Source organism: Anguilla rostrata, chromosome 6, assembly GCF_018555375.3.
Source record: "Anguilla rostrata isolate EN2019 chromosome 6, ASM1855537v3, whole genome shotgun sequence".
Lineage (NCBI taxonomy): Eukaryota > Metazoa > Chordata > Actinopteri > Anguilliformes > Anguillidae > Anguilla > Anguilla rostrata.
The window spans coordinates 22,799,887-22,822,357 of record NC_057938.1 but is presented as its reverse complement, the minus strand read 5'-3'; the positions used below and the strand labels follow the sequence as shown (position 1 = coordinate 22,822,357).

Genomic DNA, 22,471 nt, shown 5'->3' with positions numbered 1-22,471 from the left:
AGCAGGCCACAGAGATGCAGAGACTAGCTTCCTCTCCAGCCTGCCGTTCCAGTGATGAATGCCTCTTACCAGGCCTAGCAGTGTGCATTGTTTGCATTACAAACGAGACATAACAGCACAACAGCACCCCCAACAAAGAAAATCTGCCAGCATGATTTATTTCACGTTGCCTCGGTCTCCATTCACTGCAAATCATTTTCTGATCTAACGACATGGAACCTACAAAATTCTCTTTTTTTGTCCATCGCCATGTCTTCAAGAAACACACAGATGTTAATCAATTCCAAAGCACATATGTACACCTGTGTCCCACAGTGAAATCCAACGTTTAAGCAAACACATTAAACGTGAATGATTTCAACGGTGAAATTTAACACAGAAAAGCACAAAAAATCCCCTGTGTCCTCAGCTTACATTTAAAAGTAAAAGCCAGAGAGCTGAATGCTGTCCAACTGGATCACACTCATTCAGATTGCGTAAATCTCTGTTACCTGCAGGGGGCAGTGTAGAGGAGCACAGTCAGCGTCACAGCACAGCATAGTGCTTGTTTTTACTGGACAAACAGAGCAGCTTACAGAGCCAGTGCTTCGCATATTATTTCTTTAATATTCCTTTATACGTCTGAACGTTTGCAGAAGTTCGAGTCAAAGCACATCGCTCACAAAAACCTGCATCGGTGCTGGAAATATGGACTGCAATAACATAAAAACGACTGCGCAACTGCAGTTACATTGCACGAAGGCTGTGGACTTACGGCTCAGATCCTTGTATCTAAGCACTATTCTAAAAAAAACCTTAATGACTTTGTAAGCTCCACTGGTGGACTGGATAAAGTCTGAGAGGAAAGAATCAATAAATAGGCTAACAAAAACACAGACATTGTCACATATGAACTAACCTTAGACTCTCTACACTAACAGAAGAGTTTAAAGTCAGAAAATCTATCCCGGTGACTATTTTCATTACAGTAAATATCCAGCAACAGTCAGCTGTTTTGAGGCGGCATGCCCAGTAAAGGGAAAACACTGGTCTACCGCTCGGTATGCTGTGTTACTGTGCCTTTAACGTCCTGCTCTGACCTCACTCACACTAAATAAGAAAACATTAGCAACTGGAAGAAGGAAAATATACAAAGCCTTGGTTTAAATATTTAATCAACAACAAACTGTGTCCAGGGCAAGTTTCTGTATCCACAGTGTGTGTGAGAGAGAGGGGGGGGGTGGGGGAGGGGGGAGCTAGAGAGAGAGCTCAAGTGAGAGAGACTGACGTAGGCACTTGTCCTGAAATGCCCTTTCTTCAATACGTGCCTGCGCTTCCCTTCCCCCACCTCTCTCACTCTCACTCTCTCTCTCTCTGTCCTCCACTCTTTTTTCCTTCATTATTAATGTTATTACAAGTTATATGTTTTATTTATTTTTTGCAAATCAGCAAAGTGCCAATGTGGCAGACATTAAAATTCCACCCAGAGCCACGCGGTCTCTTCGTTGCTTTTCTTACTTTCGCTCTTTGCTCGCTCCCTTCTTTCCTGCACATCCGTATTGACTTGGATCAGCAGTTTCCTGGGGCTTTTCCAAGCAAGCCATCCAGCAGATGGGGATTAAAACAAAAACGATACAAATAAATAGCCAGAGCCTGACCGCAGGATGAAGCCTGAGGGCGCAAGCGGATTTTGCCTCTGGGTGAAAAGGCAACTGGTGGCACGCTAATTGCCACTCCAGCTCGACCCTGCCCAGTCTCCTGTGGTACACATTAGCCAGTCATTTCCAGGTGAAGCAGGACAGAAGGGGGGAGGGGGGGAGGGGAAACAGCAGATCATGGCACTGCGCAGTACTGCTCGCCAGCCCAGGAAAGTTATTTGGCAAGAAGAAGCTGTACAATACATTCAATCGCATGTTTTTCCTATTTCCTGTTTCTTTAAAGTGCCTTTGAGACAGTGACTCGGTGAAAAGCGCTGCACAAATAAAACTCAGTCTCCTGTTTGATATGTATGAGAAACACGTTAACGTGCGTATCCGCATGTGTGTGTGTGTGCAAGTGTGCGCAAGTCCCTCGTGCGAGAGAACCGAACTGGAACCACGCCCTCGTTCTCGCAGCAGCGAGCTGCCCGCTCTGTCGAGTTCAGCCCAGAGCGACGCTTGAACCTGTCGGCAGGGCAGGGACCGGGGGGCATGCGCTACGTGCCGCGGCTGCTGGGACGTACGTCCTAAATTTAAACAGAGGGTACCTGCCAATCTGGACCAGATGGTGTCCAGCGCGCGTGCGCGAGAGCACGTGCAGACGCCTACGTGGGCACAATGCTAGCGTAGCGCGCGCACACACACACCCTGGCACACAAGCAAGGCGCCGGTTCGCTAAGACCACTCGAGCATAACACTCTTAACTGCTGAGGCCTTTCTTCATTCAATAAACAATCTTTATTATTAATCACCATTGTTCTTGGCACGGAACGTTGTCAAAGGAAAACGAAAGAATTAAAGAGTGATGTTTCATTAATTGTGCCAAATACTTTCATGCATAGCTGTGCATCTTGAATGTGGCACTGTAAACTTAGAACAACCCTCCTTCTCTGGTTGGGGACTCAAGGCAACCTTTTAACAGCCAGAAATGTTCATTGTACTGAACTGAAATACCAGGTTGAAAAGTCCTTGGAGGACAGCTAATCATTTTAAGTCAGCAACAATCGCAAAAAAAAAACTTGAGTTCTTAGCTTGCATATAGTTGTGATTATATTGTTAATAAATTGAGGGAAAAGCTAGACAATGCACCAAAATGATCGAGTCTGTATTGCACACTAGGTTTTCCAGGTTTATTGTATAGAAAAAATTTGCAGGTATAGTGCTCTTCAAAATTATTAACACTCACGGTAAAGATGAACAAAAAAGACCATAAAATAAATAATACAATACTGAGCTATATTTGAGTTCTCAAACTAGACAATATTCCAATTTAATTATAATAAAACAACCAAAATAATTTAAATTTTAAATAAGTTTAATTCTATTTCTTTCCGTTTAATTTTTATTTATTTTTTGGCCAAAGTGTTTTCTGCACTTTGGCCACCTCTCCCTTTGCCAGCATAATGCTATATAGCAATCTTCTGTGGCATTTTATAAAGTCAGAGGACATATTGGGGGATCTTCCTCTTGACCATTCCTCCATTCAGAATCTTTCAAAATGCTTCAGATTCTTTGATCGGCGCTTGTGGACTGCCCTCTTCAATTCGATCCACACACTTTGGATCAAATTCAAGTCTGAGACTGAGACTATTACTTGAGATAGTATTGAGACAGATTACTTTATCTCTGAGAAATTGCATTCTTACTAAAGAATATAATTTTCCCATTTTTTTCCTCACACAATACAGCTCATTACCCTTACTGTCATTGCTCATCTTTATCAAGTAAGGCACTGTAAGTTATTGATATCATAAACAAAAAGAGCTACAATCCTCGTATTCTTAGCACATAACCCTAACCATTGCTCCACATATGTTACAGAACACAACCTCTTGTTGTTAAGGGCAAAGTCCAGAAGACAGTAAACAGAAACAGAGCAGTCTACCCCCCCCCCCCCCCATAAACCTCCCCCCTGCCCTCCCAACTTCTTTTTCAGGGTGGCGTACGATACCGGGGGGTGATGAGTGATGACTCTGTGCAGCTGTGTAACTCAACTCCCCCCCAGCAGAGCAGCCAGTCCAAAAGAGTAATACATCATACTTTATATTACAAACAAACATGCATATAAAATATTCTGTTTTTTATTGCTGGCTTAAGTATACAAGAATAGTCTTCCTGTGCCCTATCATTTCAATAAGGGGTGGTATGAAAGGGAAAAACCAAGCCTGGTGGAAGACAGAAATCAAATGTACTGCAACATTCAACCCAGTGTCAGGCTGGCATCCTAATGCCCTGTAAAACAAGACCTTGACTACACTCTGGACAATAGGAAGTAAGGCTTTCTTCCATACGGTAGCCTACACAGTGATTTAAAATCACTGACGCTGCAAACAGAAATTACTTCCAGCTTGTAAGTTCCTTTTCTAAATCTTGAAGTATAATTTCACTTTCCAGGACACTTTTGAATACATTTTCCTTGATGAGGCTTATTAAAAATGGGATACCACACTTTTTTGTTTAGTAATTTTCCAAGAATCCATTTTCCCTGAATCCATATAAAAGCATCTGCGATCCCTCGTGATCACCACTGCAGTGCATAATCTCTAGACCATATGAATCCAGCATTTTAAATAAAACCCTAACATTACACATTTCAAAACCATGCAATTTATTTTTTTCATATATTATTTCTGCACAATTGCACTGGCCCAGTTGCAAGCCCCTCCAGTTTTGACAGTGGGAGTTAGTGCCATCGCAGCTGTTATGCAGCATTGATTGGTCGTAAATTTGCACCACTCAAGCATGGTAGCACAAAAGATTACAGACTTGGTTTAGCTAGCGAACTATATGGGTAGATTTTATCAGGGGAAAAAAAAAAAAAGAGCCGATAGCTATAACCAGGAAGTGAATATGAATCTGGTGACATCTGTGCCAGGCGGCACACAGACAGCCGGGTGCAAATCTGCCACAGAATGCAACGGAACGAAACCACGCGTCGCCTGTGAGTCTCACCATAAAAAATTTCATGCCGAAATACGTAAGCCTGTCAATGGCCACGTTCTGTATAAAATCCAATGCTGTTCATCTATAGTGAACTCCATGTTTATAACACATTTTTTCTTCATTTCGCTCTGTGCTGCAATACTCGATTTGTAATCACACAATTCACATATAGTTAAAGTGCAGATTCTAAGCCTTTATTAAAGGGTATTTTTTATACATTTTGGTTTCACCATGTAGAAATTACATAATTTTTCTTATAAATAGTCCCCCCATTTCAGGGTACCATAATGTTTGGGACATATTAATGTAAATGAAAGTAATGTTTAGTTCTTTGTTGCATATCCTTTGCATGCAATGACTGCTGGAAGTCTGTCACCTATAGACATCCCCAGGTTCTCAGTATCCTCTGCCAGGCCTTTACCTCAGCCATCTTCAGCTCCTGCTTGTTTCAGGGGCTAGTTGCCTTTAGTTTTCTCTTCAGCATATGAAACGCATGTTCAATTTGATTCAGATAGGGTGAATGACTTGGCCAGTCACAAATTTTCCAGTTTTTGGCTTTGAAAAACTCCTTTGTTGCTTTAGCAGCATGTTTGGGATAATTGTCTTGCTGCAGGATGAAGTGCTGTCCAATGAGTTTGGAGGCATTTGCTTGAACTTGAGCAGACAAGATGCATCTGTACATTTCATAATTCATTCTGCTGCTGCTGTCAGCAACTACATCATCAATTAAGACAAGTGAGCCTATACCTGTGGCAGCTATACACGCCCAAACCATAACACCCCCACCACCATGTTTTACAGATGGGGGGGAGGGGGGGCTGCTTTAGATCTTGGGCAGTTATTTTTGGCCTCTACACTTTGCTCTTGCCATCACTCTGACACAAGTCAATCTTGGTTTCATCTGTCCACAAGATCATTTTACACAACTCTGCAGGCTTTTTTTGGTATATCTTAGCAAACCGTAACCCTGTTTTTGTGGCTGTCTAGTGGTTTGCATCTTGCAACTTGCATCAGCCTCAGCAGTTCTGTTTGTGAAGTCTTCTGCGGACAGCAGTCACTGACACATCCATGCCTGCCTCATGAAGAGTGCTTCTGATTTGTCAGACAGGTCGTCAACTGTTCTTCCTTGGCCTACCAGTCCCTTTGTGATTACTGAGCTCACAAGTGCCATCTTTCTTCTTAGTGATGTTCCAAACAGTTTATTTTGGTAAGTCTAAGGCTTTGGCCTTTGTCTCTTTGTCTCTTATTTCCTATTTCTCAACTTCATGTTAGCTTCCTTGACGTGCATTAGCAGGACTCTGGTCCTCAAGTTGACAAAAGCCAAAACAGACTCAAAAGGCATTCAAAAGCCTAGAATCAAGACTAGATACTGAAGGCACTCTTATACCTGCACTAATCAAAAATACATTTCTCCCAAACATTATGGTGCCCTGCAATGGTTAGGCTATGTAAAGGTGAAACCAAAATGTATAAAAATACACTTTCATAAAAGTTAAGAATCTGCACTTTACCCATGTGTGTATTTCTTTAATTACAAATTGTGGAGTAAAGAGCCAAATCAAAAAGTCTTTGCCCCAAACATTACTGACCTCTCTGTAAGTCACTGCAGCTAAAGAAATCACCTATTTACACTGCCTTTCATACAGGTCACCTGATTGTAGTAGCACATATTTAATTCCATTGTAGTAGCACTGTTGCAAGTGTGAAAATTCCTTAGAAATGTTTACAATAACACAGCCTGTAACAGCAGTGATTTATTAACAGATGATAGAACTACATACATCTTAATATCTTGGTTGCACCACATTTGGACTCTTTGAATCGTGTCATCCTAAAGTTGATAACCGATGGGTCCCCTAAAGTAACCTTTGCCTAATAATATTCTGTATCAGGTTAATTTTAGAAACGAAAACAAACTAAAGCTATGCAAGTCATTTTAAGTACAACGCCATCCTGTGGTATGATAGGTGTACACACAGCCACACTCTAATTGTATAATATCATTTCAAAAAACAGTATACCATGTACTCCAATATTTTTCCAGGACGGTATGGCTGTCTGAAAATCTGGACAACATCCGATCCTAACAGAATGTAGTTGTGTGGTCTGTGAATTAGGAGTAAATGATCAAACTGTAAAGGCACTTTGTGAAAGCAAACTAAAAACACAGCATGACTCCTCTCTGATTAAGGGTGCAGTGAAACATACTGTGGAGTGTTCGGCTCGGTGAGTTCAGCTGATGTGTCCTCGAGCGCAGAGGTCACTTCAACACTGCGCCATTTTCTCCTCATGCTGGCTCTCGCCGGCCGGGGGATACAGCGCGATTTGCTGCCTCGTGTAATTTGCCAGCAAGCATGACATTATTATGTGTGCACATCCACAGCAGTAAGCAAGTAGGCAAGTGCTCGATCAATACACGGCCAGTGCTGACAGAACTCTTAAAATAACACGCCGTATCTGTACTATTGCACATATAAATTCTCTAAATTTAAGGTTAGTGTCACTTTAAAACTGTGCGGCCCATGAACAGTACTTACATTTCAAGGAACTTGAAATGGGAGAGAAAAAAAGACCGTGGTCATCTTGCAGCACTTTCTTTCTCTTTCCAAGCCCAATGGGCAGTAACACTGACCTTTGAGCATGTTTATAGCAAGTGATTAGAGAATAGCTAGCTAGCTGGTTAAGGCTGGCCTTGTCTTGTCTGCACAAGTGATGTTAGCGAGAAAATGTCCTGAACGGGTTGGCTGGCTGGCGGGACCAAAAAACTCAATAGCTGGACACAATTGAGATCCACTGATTCACAGTTCTGGTAGGGCTAAACAATGGACCGGTTTTATAAGTTCCACACAGCCACACATGCCCATGATACTGTTGGCTGCACTGTAAGCCACAAATGAGTGATAAATGGCATAAAACTAGGCTTTATTAAACACAAGGTTTGTAATAAACACCAAATACAATTTATATTTATTTTTACTCTATTTTATAACAAGAAGAACAGTTTAAGCTGCAAACAGACTGCACAACACATGGGAGAGAACTGATGCAGTACAAGTATTCATTGATGAGTGTGAAGTGTAGAGACTTTCAGTTAAGGTTCAGGAAACCTAAACAGCCGTTCTGTAACCTTTTTTTATTCCCTCTACATAATCCCTCTCTTCGCTCTCTCTTCCGGTGGAGAGTAGGACGCCTGCCAAGCGTGCCACCATTACGTCAGTGCCACTAGTGCCAGCTTCTAGACACAATCCCATTCAAACTGGTTTTACTGGGGTCACACATTCCCCACATTCCATAGTCCTGTCATGCAGTTAATATGAAACCAATCAAATATTCACTGGTCTGAAGGTATGTTTGTGTGACCCTAAACAGATGGAGGACTACCCTCTTCAGTTACTGTCACACCACTCAGCTATTAATGGTGCTTTTTTGTTTTCATCCAATAGAGGAGGTGGGAGGAGGGGCACACTGTCAGTTTGATCGTTTAGACAGCTTACTCTTTCAAAAAAAAGTCATACTCACAGTCTAAATGTGATTTAGTTTCCTTCTACGCAAGCATGGCGATGGACAGTGACCTTTCCTGAGGCAGGGACTCTTCTATAGTGCCTTCTGATTTTTAGTTTTTTCCTGGTATTTTGATTCTACTTAAATTCTATGACCCATATGGTTTAAAGGGTATCATTGCTGTTCTGACAGTGTATGGATCTGAAGCACAGGCATCACTGGTGTTCATGTTTGCAGCTCACATCCTCACTTCCCCCATGATAAACTGGCCCACTCTGTTGCTCCTGCACACACTGGTGTGGTGACACAACACAGAAATACACTCAAATGCTTCAACACAGACAACACAGACATTCACAGAGAACAAATAACCACAAGAAAGAAGAACAGAGCAGTCTGACACACTGTAGACCACAACAGTGCAGTCAAACAAACCAGACAGCACAACAGCGGTCTAGCCTAGCAGAGAGCACAACACAGTCTAATGCACCAGAGACCAGAAAAGAACAGTTTAATGCACCAGAGACCAGAAAAGAACCGTAAAATGCACCAGACAAAGTACAGCACAGTCTAATATGCCAGAAGAAAAAACACCGCAGTCCAATGCACTAGAAAAAAGAACCATGCAGTCTAATGCACCAGAAAAATAACTGCGCAGTCTAATGCACCAGAAAAAGAACTGCGCAGTCCAATGCATCAGAAAAAAAGAACTGCGCAGTTTAATGCACCAGACAAAGATCACATACTCTGCCTCAATGCTAGCCGAGATAACGGACATTTATCACCCGCACACTGGCTACCACAGCAGCACGTGTGGTGCAGGGGCGAGAGCAAACCCTACACCTGAGCGTCAATGTTACAAATCTTCATTGAGGCCCCCTGTCGTACATGTGAACAAGGTTCAGTTACATACCATACAAGGGACAGAACATTTATAAACACTGTGACTCAGGAGGATAAGAGCATGTACTTAGAATATTATATTTTTACTGCACTTGATTTGAACTACACTAGTTTACTTTTTAAGTATTTTATTTTTTGTATCTCTTGTCTGTACTTTTGTAATTTTTAATTGTAAATCTTTTACCTTTACTATATTTTTTTTACTCTGTAAAGCACTTTGAATTGCCCCAGTGTATGAAATGTGGTACACAAATAAAGCTGCCTTGCCTTGCCATGTGATAACATGTCATGGTCACATCTATCATTACAAAACTGTCTTAGCACATGTCCAACAATGAAACTCAATATTTCTTCCTGTCCTGTATTATAGGACTGTTTATTTTAATTCAGGACATTAATTTAGAATGCTACATGCTAAAGTGAAGAGAAAGTATTTCCTTGATTGACTTGATTGAGATAATCCAAACACAGCATTGCAGTAACATACAGAAAATATTCTGAAAACATCTCTGAAAAGATAAACTGAAACTAATATGTTTTCTGTGTCTATCTGGTGCATGAATACAAAGCAGAGGTTGTATGCAATTATGTACAGGTGTGTGCTGGCATTGGATTGCACTGCCAACAGGACACTACATTTTCTTTTACAAAACAAGGTAAGTAGTTATCAAAAGAATGTAACTGCATGATTTTTTTACACTTTAACTGAATTTAACTATTTCAAATCATACCCCTCCGGATCATAAGGTTTCTATTGGCAGTACATTGCCCCATTCCATCAAACAATAACTCCTCCAGCCGTCCCTGAAAATGGGCACCTACTGCTCTACTGCATTGTGACTGCACCTCTCATCTGGAGGACTGCAGAGTGAAAGATCCCAGTGAGCAAAAGCCAGAATCTAGATTTCTAGAGGGGTGGAAACCTAGGCTGAAGAAGTCTTCACATACATGGACTAGGTTAACACCAAAAGAGCTCAGATTTTACCTGGCTATGTCCGATTTGGCTAGAAAACTTTTTACTTTTCAAGCAAATGTAGCTGGGTTTTCACCTGAACACCTAGACAGTGTTTCACAGACTTTTCACCAACTTTTTACCTCAAAAATGTTCACAATGTAGCAGTCAGAGGTGGAGAGTTCAGGGGTCAGAAATTAGAAGTCCTGCCATGCGTTTCTTCCACCCATGAACTCAGCCAGCTGATTTGACTAATTAGTTCTACCTCCAGGCTGAAGTATTGTGCTAATTAGCAAATTCAGGTGTTTGGAACAAAATACCTGGGAGGACTTTTTCTGAACATAAAATTTCCAACTGTAGTAACCTGCAAGTGTTTTGGAGGTGCACTAGTGGGACAATTACAGCAGTTACAGTAAAAAATTTGGAATTCCTATCTGGGGAATAAAGTTTCATGGGAAAGAATTGAGGCAGACTACCTACACTGTATGACCAAAAGTATCTGTACACCCCTTGGTCTGTGGCTGTTTTTCATAGTTTGGTCTAGATCCCTTAGTTCCAGTGAAGGCAAATCTTCATGCTGCAGCATACAAGGACATTCTAGACGATTCTGTGCTTCGCCAACAGTTTGTTTCAGCATGACAATGCCCCCGGGCACAGAGCAAGTTCCATACAGAAATGGTTTTGTTGAGATCGGTGTGGAAGAACTTGACTGGCATGCACAAAGCCCTGACCTCAACCCCATCCATCATCTTGGGGATCAACTGGAAAGCCACCTGCAAGCCATGCCTAATCACCCAATCAGTGCCCAACCTCACTAATGCTCTTCTGGCTGAATGGAAGAAAATGCATACAGCAATGGTCCCACATATAGTCTAAAGCCTTCCCAGAAGAGTAGAGGTTGTTACAGCAGCAAAGAGTGGACCTACTCCACATTAATGCCAATAATTTTGGAAGAGATGTTGAATGTCAGGTGTCCACATACTTTTAGCCAGGTAGTCTATCTAGAATTCAAACTCTGCTCTCTGCCTTGCAAGCTTCAGTGACTCTGGGGATGATCAGCAGGGGCGGCAGGTCAAATCTAGAAATCTAGACGTGCAGCTGAGGAACAATACCCCCAAAGTACATTGTTTCATTCGACTGGGTACAGCAAATCACCAGAACCACAAAAGAAAAACTTTATACCAAAGAAGTTTGGCCAGAAGAAATAAATATGATTCCCCCTTCCCTCTGTCTGTTTTCGATCTCGCTGTTATGACTGCGACCTACGGACAGCCGAGGAGCCAGACGACATCTGAATCGCTGGCTATAAATGTTTTTATCCTCGGAACGACATGCAGGCAACCTCATGCCAGGGTGCCCCTAAAGCTGCTGACAGAATTTCAAACAAGTTTTGTCAGCTGTGGGTTTGGGTATTATGGCTGTGTTTGCTGATATAGTTCCCACAAGGATCCTTTTGTCTCCAGTCCATGTCAGGAAATAAGCAATATAGTAAACACGAAATACATAAAAACTAAAGGTCAACTGATATGGGGCTTTTCGAGGGCCAATGACAATGCAGATCATTTAGCGGGCCAAAGGCAGATTAAAAGCCAGTATATGCACACTGCTTAAGTGAGATGTAAGAGCCAACCAGGAGCCACATCACATTTCTCACTAAAAAACCAAAATCAATTGAACTACACTTTAAACATTTTATATGACATTAATGGAGGCCAATTAATTAACCTGAGATTTAAAAGCTAGGAACACAGTATGCCTTTTCCTTTCAAGCATCCGAACACTGCCAGCACATCGCCCTACCCATCTAATCTACAGTAAAGTGTACGCAAAAGCTGAACAAACACAAGGGAAAGCTTCAGCACCATGAAACCACAATGTTACTTTTGGCTCTTTTCAACTAATGACAATTTTGCCTCCTTCATTAACCAATTGCAACAACAATTATCGATTGTGCCGGCTAGCTTAACATATTGACATCCAAAGAGTAATGTATAGCTTAAGTGACAATATTTTAAGGATATTACACAAACATATTATATTTTATATAATATTAATTGAAGTATATATTTCCAACCCAAAACATTGGATTGTTCACACATACTCATCTCTAATTAGATGAGGTGGCTATTGGCATTAACTGCGGGCTTACTTCCCGGACATTTAATTTTTTGTAAAAATTTTGTCACAAAGGAATTCCATGAGTCAAATCTGATGAGGACAGAAAGGTACATGAGTTTTTACAAAAAATATTTAAATACAGTATATATACATATATACGTACCTAAAGGTCACAGACTTGACGATGCTGTTGTACCCTTTGAGCAAGGTACCTAACCTGCTTTGCTTCAGTATATATCCAGGTGTATAAATGGATGCAATGTGTAAGTCACTCTGGATAAGAGTGTCTGTTAAATGCCTGTAATGTAATGTGTATGTGAAGCCTATAAGATGTTTCATTGTAGCTTTTGGAGATCTCCTTTTGTACATTGGTCCATTTCCCTGTTCAATTTAATTTCTCAAAATATTGAATAAGTAGTAAATACAAAAAATAGTCAGAGATTCCGCACACACAGAGAAATACAACGGTGAATTCATAAGCGCACCTGGTTTGGGAAACTGTTCAAGAAAAATGTTATGGTATTGCATGTTAAAAGTATTGTCGGTACTATGTAATCTTGTACTGGTGCATGAATTAGCCTTTCACTTTGCAGCAAAGGGCCAATGAGGCGAACTTGCTTGTCATATGAGAACCATTACGCCTGACCAGAACTTTTCCAGCAAAAGAGACTGAATAAATTGACAGCAACATCCAGCCACAGAGCCAAAGTGCTCATTGCAAATGTTTTTTTCTTTCTTTTTGTCAGTTCTGAATAAATCACACAAAGCAAACATATGTATGAGATACAGAATCATGACTGCCAAAGAGAGCTAAAATGCCGTAGATTATAATTCTTTTCCATCATCAGGCTGTACCAAAAGCTGCTAACCCTTGTTTTCATACGTTTTTATTGCTGGTGACAATAATGGGACAGGACAGGCCGCACCACATGGTTGATGGAAGGTTATTTATAACAGAAATGGGTTTGGCTGGATCCCTACTCCTGCCACCACATGGCCAACCCCTGAGCTCCAAACGGCTGATGATGAGATCACAGAGAGGCTGGAAGGGAAGGGAAAGAGAAGGGGGAAGAAAGCGATCATTTCCAGCTGTGTCGCCCAGCCAAACCTCCAGAGCCTTCCAGTCACGCATTTGTCACTGCCTATTTAGAGACCATTACAGAAACCAGTCTTGGGTCACTGCTTCGTTTACAAGTGCTAGCATTCCCCTTTCTCCATATCTTAAGCCCATTTGGAACTCTTAAGTCTGTCAAAGATTTCAGCAGGCAATTTACTAGCCTCCTGTACTGTATGTATAACCATGTGTAGGACAGACGGTTCATATTATCACGATATATTTAAATGAAAAAAGAATCAACATTGATCTAAGCATGGCAGATATCGCTTATAATATATGTGACAGTATTTTTCACATTTACACTGAGAAAAGATAAGAGACATTGAGTCGAATTTGTATGACTTTGTTACCAGGCAAACTTATCTCCAATATATTGACTTCTCTGGCTGACTGCTTACATTACTCAGGCCTCTACATTCCAGAATCTCATTAGAGCAATAATTCAAAAACATTTTAGTTTAATGACTAATACTCTCAGAATTAGACGAAGTTTAACAACACTTAATCCATAAAAATGAGACTCTTCTGACTCTAATACAGTATATGTGTTGTGTATACCATGGTCGTTGGAAAATATACATACTGTATGCCACATAAAGTAAACACAGTTTTGTTTCTAAGATACCAGTGGTATGAGGGTTAGCTCATAATACTAATGGGGGTGCTGTCGTACACAGTCATGTTTCTGTGGCTTTACATAGCCCTGGAGTTCCCTTCTCAATAACTCCAACTTCCAACTTCCACTTTGCTCACTGCAAATACACCTAATTTCCTCTTCAAGGTAAATAACTGATCTATCCATATACATCCGGGTTGAAGGCACTTTCTGATCCAATCAGCTGCATCCATCTAACTTGTGGGAACACAGCAGCCCTCAACCCGTTATTTAACCGAGCAGTTGCTAAACGACCACTTATGGTTCATTTGGCTGTCAAACAAGTCTACAATCTCCCTTTTAAGCACAAGGATTAACGGAAGGGTTTTAATTGCCTCCTTTGAGGCCAGAAAACGATTTTATCTAGGGAGATAAGGAGGCAGTGATGACCAGTGACAGGATGGGGACTTCCAGGATTTTTCTCCTAAATTAAGGAATTAAGATGATCAAGGGCTGAACCAGGATTAACCATTTAAATCGTTTCCAGGTATGTCACTTCAAAGCCATTTAAATATACAGTCACTCTCTCTGAGAACTATGGCAGACAGCTGCTACTGTTATTACATTAAACTAGCAGTGTATTGTCAACAGTGCTGTACAAAACTAGCAGAGTACTGCAGTGGATACTGTATTAAACCAGTTAGATTGCAGCCATTGTTATTGTATTAAACTAGCAGAGTGCTGCTGCTGATACTGTATTAAACCAGTTAGAGTGGTGCCATTGTTATTGTATTAAACTAGCAGAGTACCGCTGCTGATACTGTATTAAACCAGTTAGAGTGATGCCATTGTTATTGTATTAAACTAGCAGAGTATTGCTGATGATACTGTATTAAACCAGTTAGAGTGGTGCCATTGTTATTGTATTAAACTAGCAGAGTACTGCTGCTGATACTGTATTAAACCAGTTAGAGTGGTGCCATTGTTATTGTATTAAACTAGCATAGTACTGCTGCTGATACTGTATTAAACCAGTTAGAGTGGTGCCATTGTTATTGTATTAAACTAGCAGAGTACTGCTGCTGATACTGTATTAAACCAGTTAGAGTGGTGCCATTGTTATTGTATTAAACTAGCATAGTACTGCTGCTGATACTGTATTAAACCAGTTAGAGTGCTGCCATTGTTATTGTATTAAACTAGCAGAGTATTGCTGCTGATACTGTATTAAACCAGTTAGAGTGCTGCCATTGTTATTGTATTAAACTAGCAGAGTACTGCTGATGATACTGTATTAAACCAGTTAGGGCGCTGCCATTGTTATTGTATTAAACTAGCAGAGTATTGCTGCTGATACTGTATTAAACCAGTTAGACTGCTGCCATTGTTATTGTATTAAACGATTAGAATGCTGCTATTGATATTGTATAAAATTAGTAGAGTGCTGCTATTGATATTATATTGAACTAGCAGTTTTGTCACTGCAGTTTAAAGTTCAGTGCTTGATGCTCTCAAAGAAGAACAAAGAAGATTGGACAGCTCCAGTAAAAATAGAAACACTTTACATATGAAGTCTAAATGGTATAAAGTGCAATAGCATTCTTCACACTATGAAGTAAAAGAAAGGAAACCTGAGAGAAAAAGAATGGTTTACATACACATTGTCACATGACCAATACATAATAAAACAAAGTATGGTCAATATTTCAGCATTTATTCGCATGGGACTAAATTATTCCTTTGGAATTGGGTCACAATGTCATAAAAAGAAAATGTTGGTTGGGCAAATTGTTCATAATGATACTAAAACAATAAGGGACACAATTTTCTACCAGATCAAACAATCAGGTGAAAAATATACAGTTATGATGAAAGTAATACAGTTTTAAAGTTTCAAATCTCTAATGGTTGATGTTTTATAAATTTCTGAAAATCAAAATGGCCAATACACCATGTGCCCTTTAAAGGTTAGGCGAAACTCAATTCGCTTAATTCTGCCATATTGTACTAGAATTGTGCAAAGTTTCATCTGGAGATCCCCAAGTATGTGGCAACTACAGTTATTTGTGAACACGGCTTAGACAAACAGCAAAACAGATGCACTCCATTGCTGATATCCCCACTGACTTGAAAGTACAGTATGACTGTATGGACATCAGCAACTTCTTGATTTGAGTCATGCAGCCAAGAAACACGTCCTACTGAAGTTTCAGTCTGAGAATTACTGTTGTGTTTACTGTACATGTACAGGACATCAAAGATGTGAAGCCTGGGGTATTTTTTGGTGGTGGCTACCCACCACAGATTTAGTGCAGCATAGGTTTAGTACTGCTTTAGCTTGCAGATTGGACAGGGACTTAGCGATGGCGTTCAGACTCTAATATTCGATGTTGATCACTAGACAGCCACAGTTACCGTACTAAGTAAGTACTTTTCTGCCTTTCTGGTCATGCAACTTCACACACCCACATTCACAGGTCGACTTTTTCAATGACAGCCCTGGTAGTTAACCATGCGTGACATGTAAATCTGTGAACCCATCAGGAGCACAAATAAACAAAATGAGAGATTCCAGCAGATTCACCACCTGTAGGAAGCTCACAATGGCTCGACCCAAGTGGATAACCCCAAAGTCTAGCACCTCACACCTAACTCACACAGCGCTCAGCAAACAGACAGATGAAAACACACACATCAGAGATATGTGTATGAACTGAAATGAACAGAACATTGAAAAATCTAAGAAAAACTAAGAATAAAATAGAAGGAATAAAATACTAATTGTTCTCTATTAGCTACACTTCTGTCAAACAACTGATGCAAGGACAGTGAACTGACCTATGCCCACCATTATCATTCTAGCTAATTTTTATAGACATTGTCTGTTACAGTGTATAAATTCATTCATTTTATTTGGAACAGTTTTTTAAAATCATTTTAATTATGATTATAGTTGTCATTCCCGATGGAAACAGGCATTAAGAATTATATTACCCAGGTTGCTTTCTGTGCTGTACCACAAGATTTATACAATGATGAACCACTTCGCCTTTTGCCATCTGTTTCATTCAGCAGATGCAGTAGTAAATGAGCTGATATCAACCATGTGCCATTAATTATACAATAAATTAACTTGATTTCCATATTTCCCCAGAAATGTTGTTGATTTAATTTACTGGCTACCAGTATGTCTTTTCAAACAAGCTTTACTCACAAACCTTCCTTGTTTCTTACTTAGACAGCTTAGCCAGGGCTGGTCGCTAACTGATACAGCATTTTCCAAAGGTCCACCAGGGCAATAACATTTGAAATTTACAGGGCCCTCATGAAATAACCACTGGCCCAAGATTTTGAATTTCTGCAGAGTTTCCAGAGTAGCTATATATAAAGAGGAAAAGAGAGTGTGTGTGTGCGTGTGTGTGTGTGTGAGAGAGAAAGAGAGAGAGCCAGTGTGTGTGTGTGTGTGTGAGACAGAGAGAGAAAGAGAGAGAGAGCCAGTGTGTGTGTGTGTGTGTGAGACAGAGAGAGAAAGAGAAAGAGAGAGAGATAGAGAAGGGCTGGGTGCAGAGGTTTTATCCCCTTTAGCAGTGTATTCAGCAGGTGCTGACACCAGCAGCCAAGAGGAAGCAAACGGCCCCTTGATTTCTCAGAAATGCGGATGGGGAACAGGGAGGGGTGGCGGCCGTGCTGCAGACAAGCTTCTGCATGGAGCCGCTCAGAGTCGGACCCCTGGGGGATGTGGGGAAGGGGTCACTTCACTGAAACCTCAAAATTCATCCCAAGGGCTGAATGATTTGGTTTTCCTTCATTTAATCCTTGGTTTACATTGACAATAACCATTTAACTTTGACACTCATTAACCTCATTACCAGTTTAGAGAAAAATACATTCTTCCCTAGGAGGAAACCCCCCCATAAAAACAACAACTACAGGAAATGTTAATCAGTTAGCAGAGGCTACATAACCTTTGACTGAACAGTGAATTCATAAAAAAAAACAATAGGACACATTATTTCTGTAGGAATATTTCAACAGAAACTGCACAGCTGCGTGATAATTTACTTTTAACACACAGAGATGAGGGTTGATTCTACGCACCATCTGTGAAAGGAGCTCTGCCGTTTGAAGAGAGCACATTAACAACACTTCTCCCCCTGTTGCGTATACAGTAATTTGGTGGAACCTCACAAGAAATGACAACCTCCTCTTCCTCCCTCTCCCATGTGGGTTTTGTGTGTGTGTGTGTGTGTGTGTTTGTGTATGTGCCCATGTGTGCGTGTGCATGTGTGTGTGTGTCTTTACTGCTGCGAATGGTCTCTCAGCGAAGGTTATTATACTGGCACTAACAATCAGACACACACGCACACACACGAATATCCTTACACCCACGCAGACAGTAGAGTGAAGCACATAGAGCAGGGGGAGGGAGCCTGTCTGGAGTTCATAAGAAGGTCAGGCTAACAGACCAAGCAGAAAGGAGAATGAATAACAACATCCTGCGTTATTGTGCCAGAAATAGTATTTTCTGCTGGGTACATCTTTTTGGAGGTGTAACTATGTCTTATCAAATGTGGTAAACCAAAAGAAAATTATAAATAAAAATGAAACGTAACCCACAGCCTTTGCATCATTTTTTGTTGGGGTTGCCGTCACTAAATAAAACTCTGTGCTCTTGAAGAGGAAAACAGTTCTGACAGTTACAGAGTGTGCGATTTTCACAGTGAGAGGGACAGTGTCCATCAAAGAAGGATGCGTAAACACACAAATCACTTGATGAAATGTAACAATGAAGTTCTGGAATGAACAGATGAAATTCAGATAGAAGGGTCTATTACAGACAGACTACAAAAAAATGTTTTTTTTGTCGTGAACGCTCTACTTAATTTGAAAAACACTACGGGAAACACAAGGAAGGTCAATGATGAGGGATGGCACATGGCCACTTCAGCACCAGTGCTGCTTTGTATGAGAGAGAGTGACAGAGAGTGAAGGAGAGTGAGAGAGAGAGAGAGAGAGAGAGAGAGAGAGAGAGAAAGGGAGATACTGTAGGACTCACGTAGTGAGCCTGTCCCTTTAAGAATGCATGCTGACTGTAACTGGCTATGGTTGGGGTTGTGAGGGGCGGGGCATGTGGGGGGATCTTCCAGCCCAGGACTGGAAGCCTGAGAGTGACAGATCGCAGCTGAAGACAGAAATGATCTCTGCCGGAAACACCAAGGGCTCTTTCCAATCTTATTTAGTCTCCTCGCATCCTTTCCTCGTGTCCTTTCCTTAGTTCCTTTAGCTCCACCCAATGCATGACGCAGCAATAATGGAGCGAGGAAAGGACACAAGGACGGAGGAATCAATGAAACGTGTAATAAGCAAATGGAATGTTCAGTCAAGAGCCTTGTTCAGTCAAGCGCCAGTTTGAAGCAATGTCATTTATAGACATGGCAGATGGGGAGGGCGGATCCACACGTCAAGCATTCTGAAAAAAAATTCACACTCACTGATACTACTGAATCATCACCCTCTCTGTCTGAACATCGCCCACACTGATACTACTGAAACATCACCTTCCCTGTTGGAACATCGCCCACACTGATACTACAGCCCCATCACCCTTCCTGTCTGAACATCGCGCACCGATATTACCAAACCCTCATCCTCCCTGTCTGAACATCTCACGCAGGTATTACTGCACTGTCATTTGTCAATTTCATTCAAACTCATTCTATTCCTTTTTAATCATATTTTTATTCACCGAGCACTTTGGAAAGGTGTACGTTCTCCTAAGTATCTCCTAACTATTGTGCATAGGCCTCTTCACTCTTATTGTATATTGTCTGTCATGAAAAAGTCTGATATATCAATACATTGCATTCCTGGGAAGAGAAAAACTGTTTTTTTATTTTCCATTTATCAACCCAACATAATTGTTTACAAATGTGGTTTTGAACCCTCTTTATGGGCTGTTGAGTTATGAGGCATTGGCACTCGTTTGTTATGCTTTGTCTCTTCACCAACCTGATGGAGTGATGTCACCTTGGCAACAGTCACGTTGAGGTCGCAGTGCTGGGGCAGTAACAGAGGAAACACGCACACACGCGCGCACTCACGCACACGCACACACACACACTCAGAGCTCCAGTTCACCCAGAGCATGCTGGGAGCAGCGTGTGGACTCACCCCTCTCCTGGACGAAGTAGGCCAGGTAAAGATCGAGCTCTTTGACCGAGACGCTGATGTGGTGCGGCTGGACGCAGAGGATGGGGTTGGAGCACTGCCCCGCCTTGACCAGCCTCTCGCCGTCCGTGCTCTCCAGCGGGATGCCCTTGAAGAGGATGACCATCACCAGGTCCAGGCGCCACACCTTGTCGGCCTGCCGCAGGCAGTCGATCCTCCTCATCTTGCCCTTCTGGTCGGGGTTGGAGAGCACGCAGCAGGGCGCCTTCTTGCCCGTGATGGATAGCACGAAGTCCTCGCGGCACTCGGGCCGGATGTCCTTGCGCAGCTTGGCCAGGAGCCGCGACGCCCACTTCTGCTTGACCTCGGGCTTCTCCCCCAGCAGCTCGTCCTTCACCGCGCGCTCCTCGTCCTTCGTCATCCTCTTCTCGTGCTTCTTGAAGTACTTGCGCTTGCGGGCCTGCAGGTTGAACCAGGTGTAGGAGAAGGCCCGCACATGTGGCAGGAGGGCCTCGATAAACGGATGGAACTCATCCTGGAGGGGGAGGACAGAGAGGTTTCAGCGAGTTATCCACTATCCCTTGCATGGCTACGAAGCAGCCGTGTAGTTATCTACCACCTCACGTTCAGCTGTAACATAGCGATGTCATTATTTACCATCTAGCCTGCGATTAACACCATTATGTTATTATTTACCACCTAGCATATGACTGTAATGAAGCTATGTAATTACTTGCCACCAAGTGTGTGACTATAACACAGCTGTGTCATTATCTATCACAAATATGTTTTTTATCTGTACAGAGACAGCATGGCATGATCAGCAACTACTATAATAAACTCACTAAACTATGCTCATGAAGAAAAAAAAGAACATATTTTCAAGAGACGTTTAAGGACAATTGTTGATTGAATCCAGGCCATTTTCAACCTCCACAGATCTCATAGACGAAGTAGCCCAAGATGAAGCAATTCTCATCTCCAGGAATCCTGGACCATTTTGTTATTTTGCAAACAGATACAAGCCTTCTTAAAGATTGATACCAAACATTTTCATCGTAACTTCTTTCCTATGCAGGTTTGATGGATTTGAGAACATTTCACCATTCTGAGCTAAGCCCTCCAAAACCTCTGATGGACTTCTTGGAACAGCAAGTATGAAAATGAAAAGACATTTTATTGCTGACAAAATAAAATCCTTCTAAAGGTATCTCATCCTCACATGACAAACTTGTGCCAGTGGGTTTTGTTCTATGGAAAACTAGACTGACAGAGACAGACCACATTTCTCATTGGAGATGATCCTCAGTTTGCTTTATTGTAGCCTTAATCGTTCGGAAACCATCTTTGCAGTAACACAGTCAACCACAGAGTCCAAAACCTCCTACCTTATTTTGATTTGGTAAGAAAGGGAAACTTGATTCTTATGCTATTTTTCCTGAATAAGTCATAGAGTGTATTTTTATTTCCACTAGACTTCATAGAAATAAATGAAGAAAAACAGTCTGTAATTCTGAGGTAAAATACCCAGGGTCCCTGCCACGCTGCAGTACAGCATGCACACACACTCTCTCCCTGTCACACACACACACACACACACTTTCGTAATCAGGAGCGGAACTAGGGGGGGTACTAGGGGGATGGTACACTTACAGTGTAACTTTCCTAAGCGTGCACAAAAAACTGAGAAGTTCTGCTGAGACAAACCAGAAATCCGGCCTAGACAAAAGACAGACCATATGATGAGGGTTTTATGAATACAGTCCTGAAGCACTCCCATGCAATCATACACTGTGATATGGGGACCGCACTAAGTAGCGCAGGGGGGGGGGGGGTAAATGGAAATGTACACCTCATTCGAGGATGTATGTTCAACAAAACCGATAACGCCACTGGCCCTCAGGAGGGAAGTCAAAGTATGATGCAACACACACTGTTTTGTCTTCAGTGCTTAAGGGGAAATCCAATATATTCAAAGTCTTCAAATGAGACTTCCTTCTTGGTTTCACTCAAACGTATTGGAAATGCAACAGCTATGCACAAACCTGATGACCCCGAAGAAAACACCCCCCCCCCCCCCACCCAGAAACCCCTGCACTGCACCTAGAGCTGCTTTTGTCACTCTCTGTGGTGCCGGCACAGTTCCCAGCCACTGTTAAGGATATGTAAACATTAATTAGGCTCTGAGTTTGGCAGTGTAGGGAAACTGCAGAAATACGCACTCCTGCTGTTGGGTTAAATTGAGGGGCTGTAGACCAGGCCTCCCCTCTCCTCGCCACTAGTCCTGTATTTTCACAGATGCTCCGCAGAACGTCCCCTGCATGTGCCAGCTTTCCACAGGAGCCCCAGTGGGGCTCTCTCTGGGCCCGCGGCAGCGAGGCCTACGGAGGATGCGGTCTTACGCGTGATGTTAAACAGGCCTTGGCAGCCATCGCAGGCGGTCAGCTCGGTTTGAGCCGCTAAGTTTAAGGCTGGTCAGCCTGGTTGCAGCCGCTGCA

At 41.9% G+C, this 22,471-nt stretch overlaps 1 protein-coding gene across 4 annotated transcripts in view; it reads right to left on the bottom strand.

Moving 5' to 3' along the window:
* LOC135256849 (nuclear factor 1 C-type-like) overlaps positions 1-22,471 on the bottom strand; it is a 92,733-nt gene that overhangs the window by 43,014 nt on the left and 27,248 nt on the right. For all 4 annotated transcript variants that reach the window (XM_064339052.1, XM_064339051.1, XM_064339053.1 and 1 more), the window contains exon 2: positions 19,977-20,508. In XM_064339052.1, the coding sequence (XP_064195122.1) occupies positions 19,977-20,508 (532 nt within the window). The remainder of the gene's footprint in view (positions 1-19,976; positions 20,509-22,471) is intronic.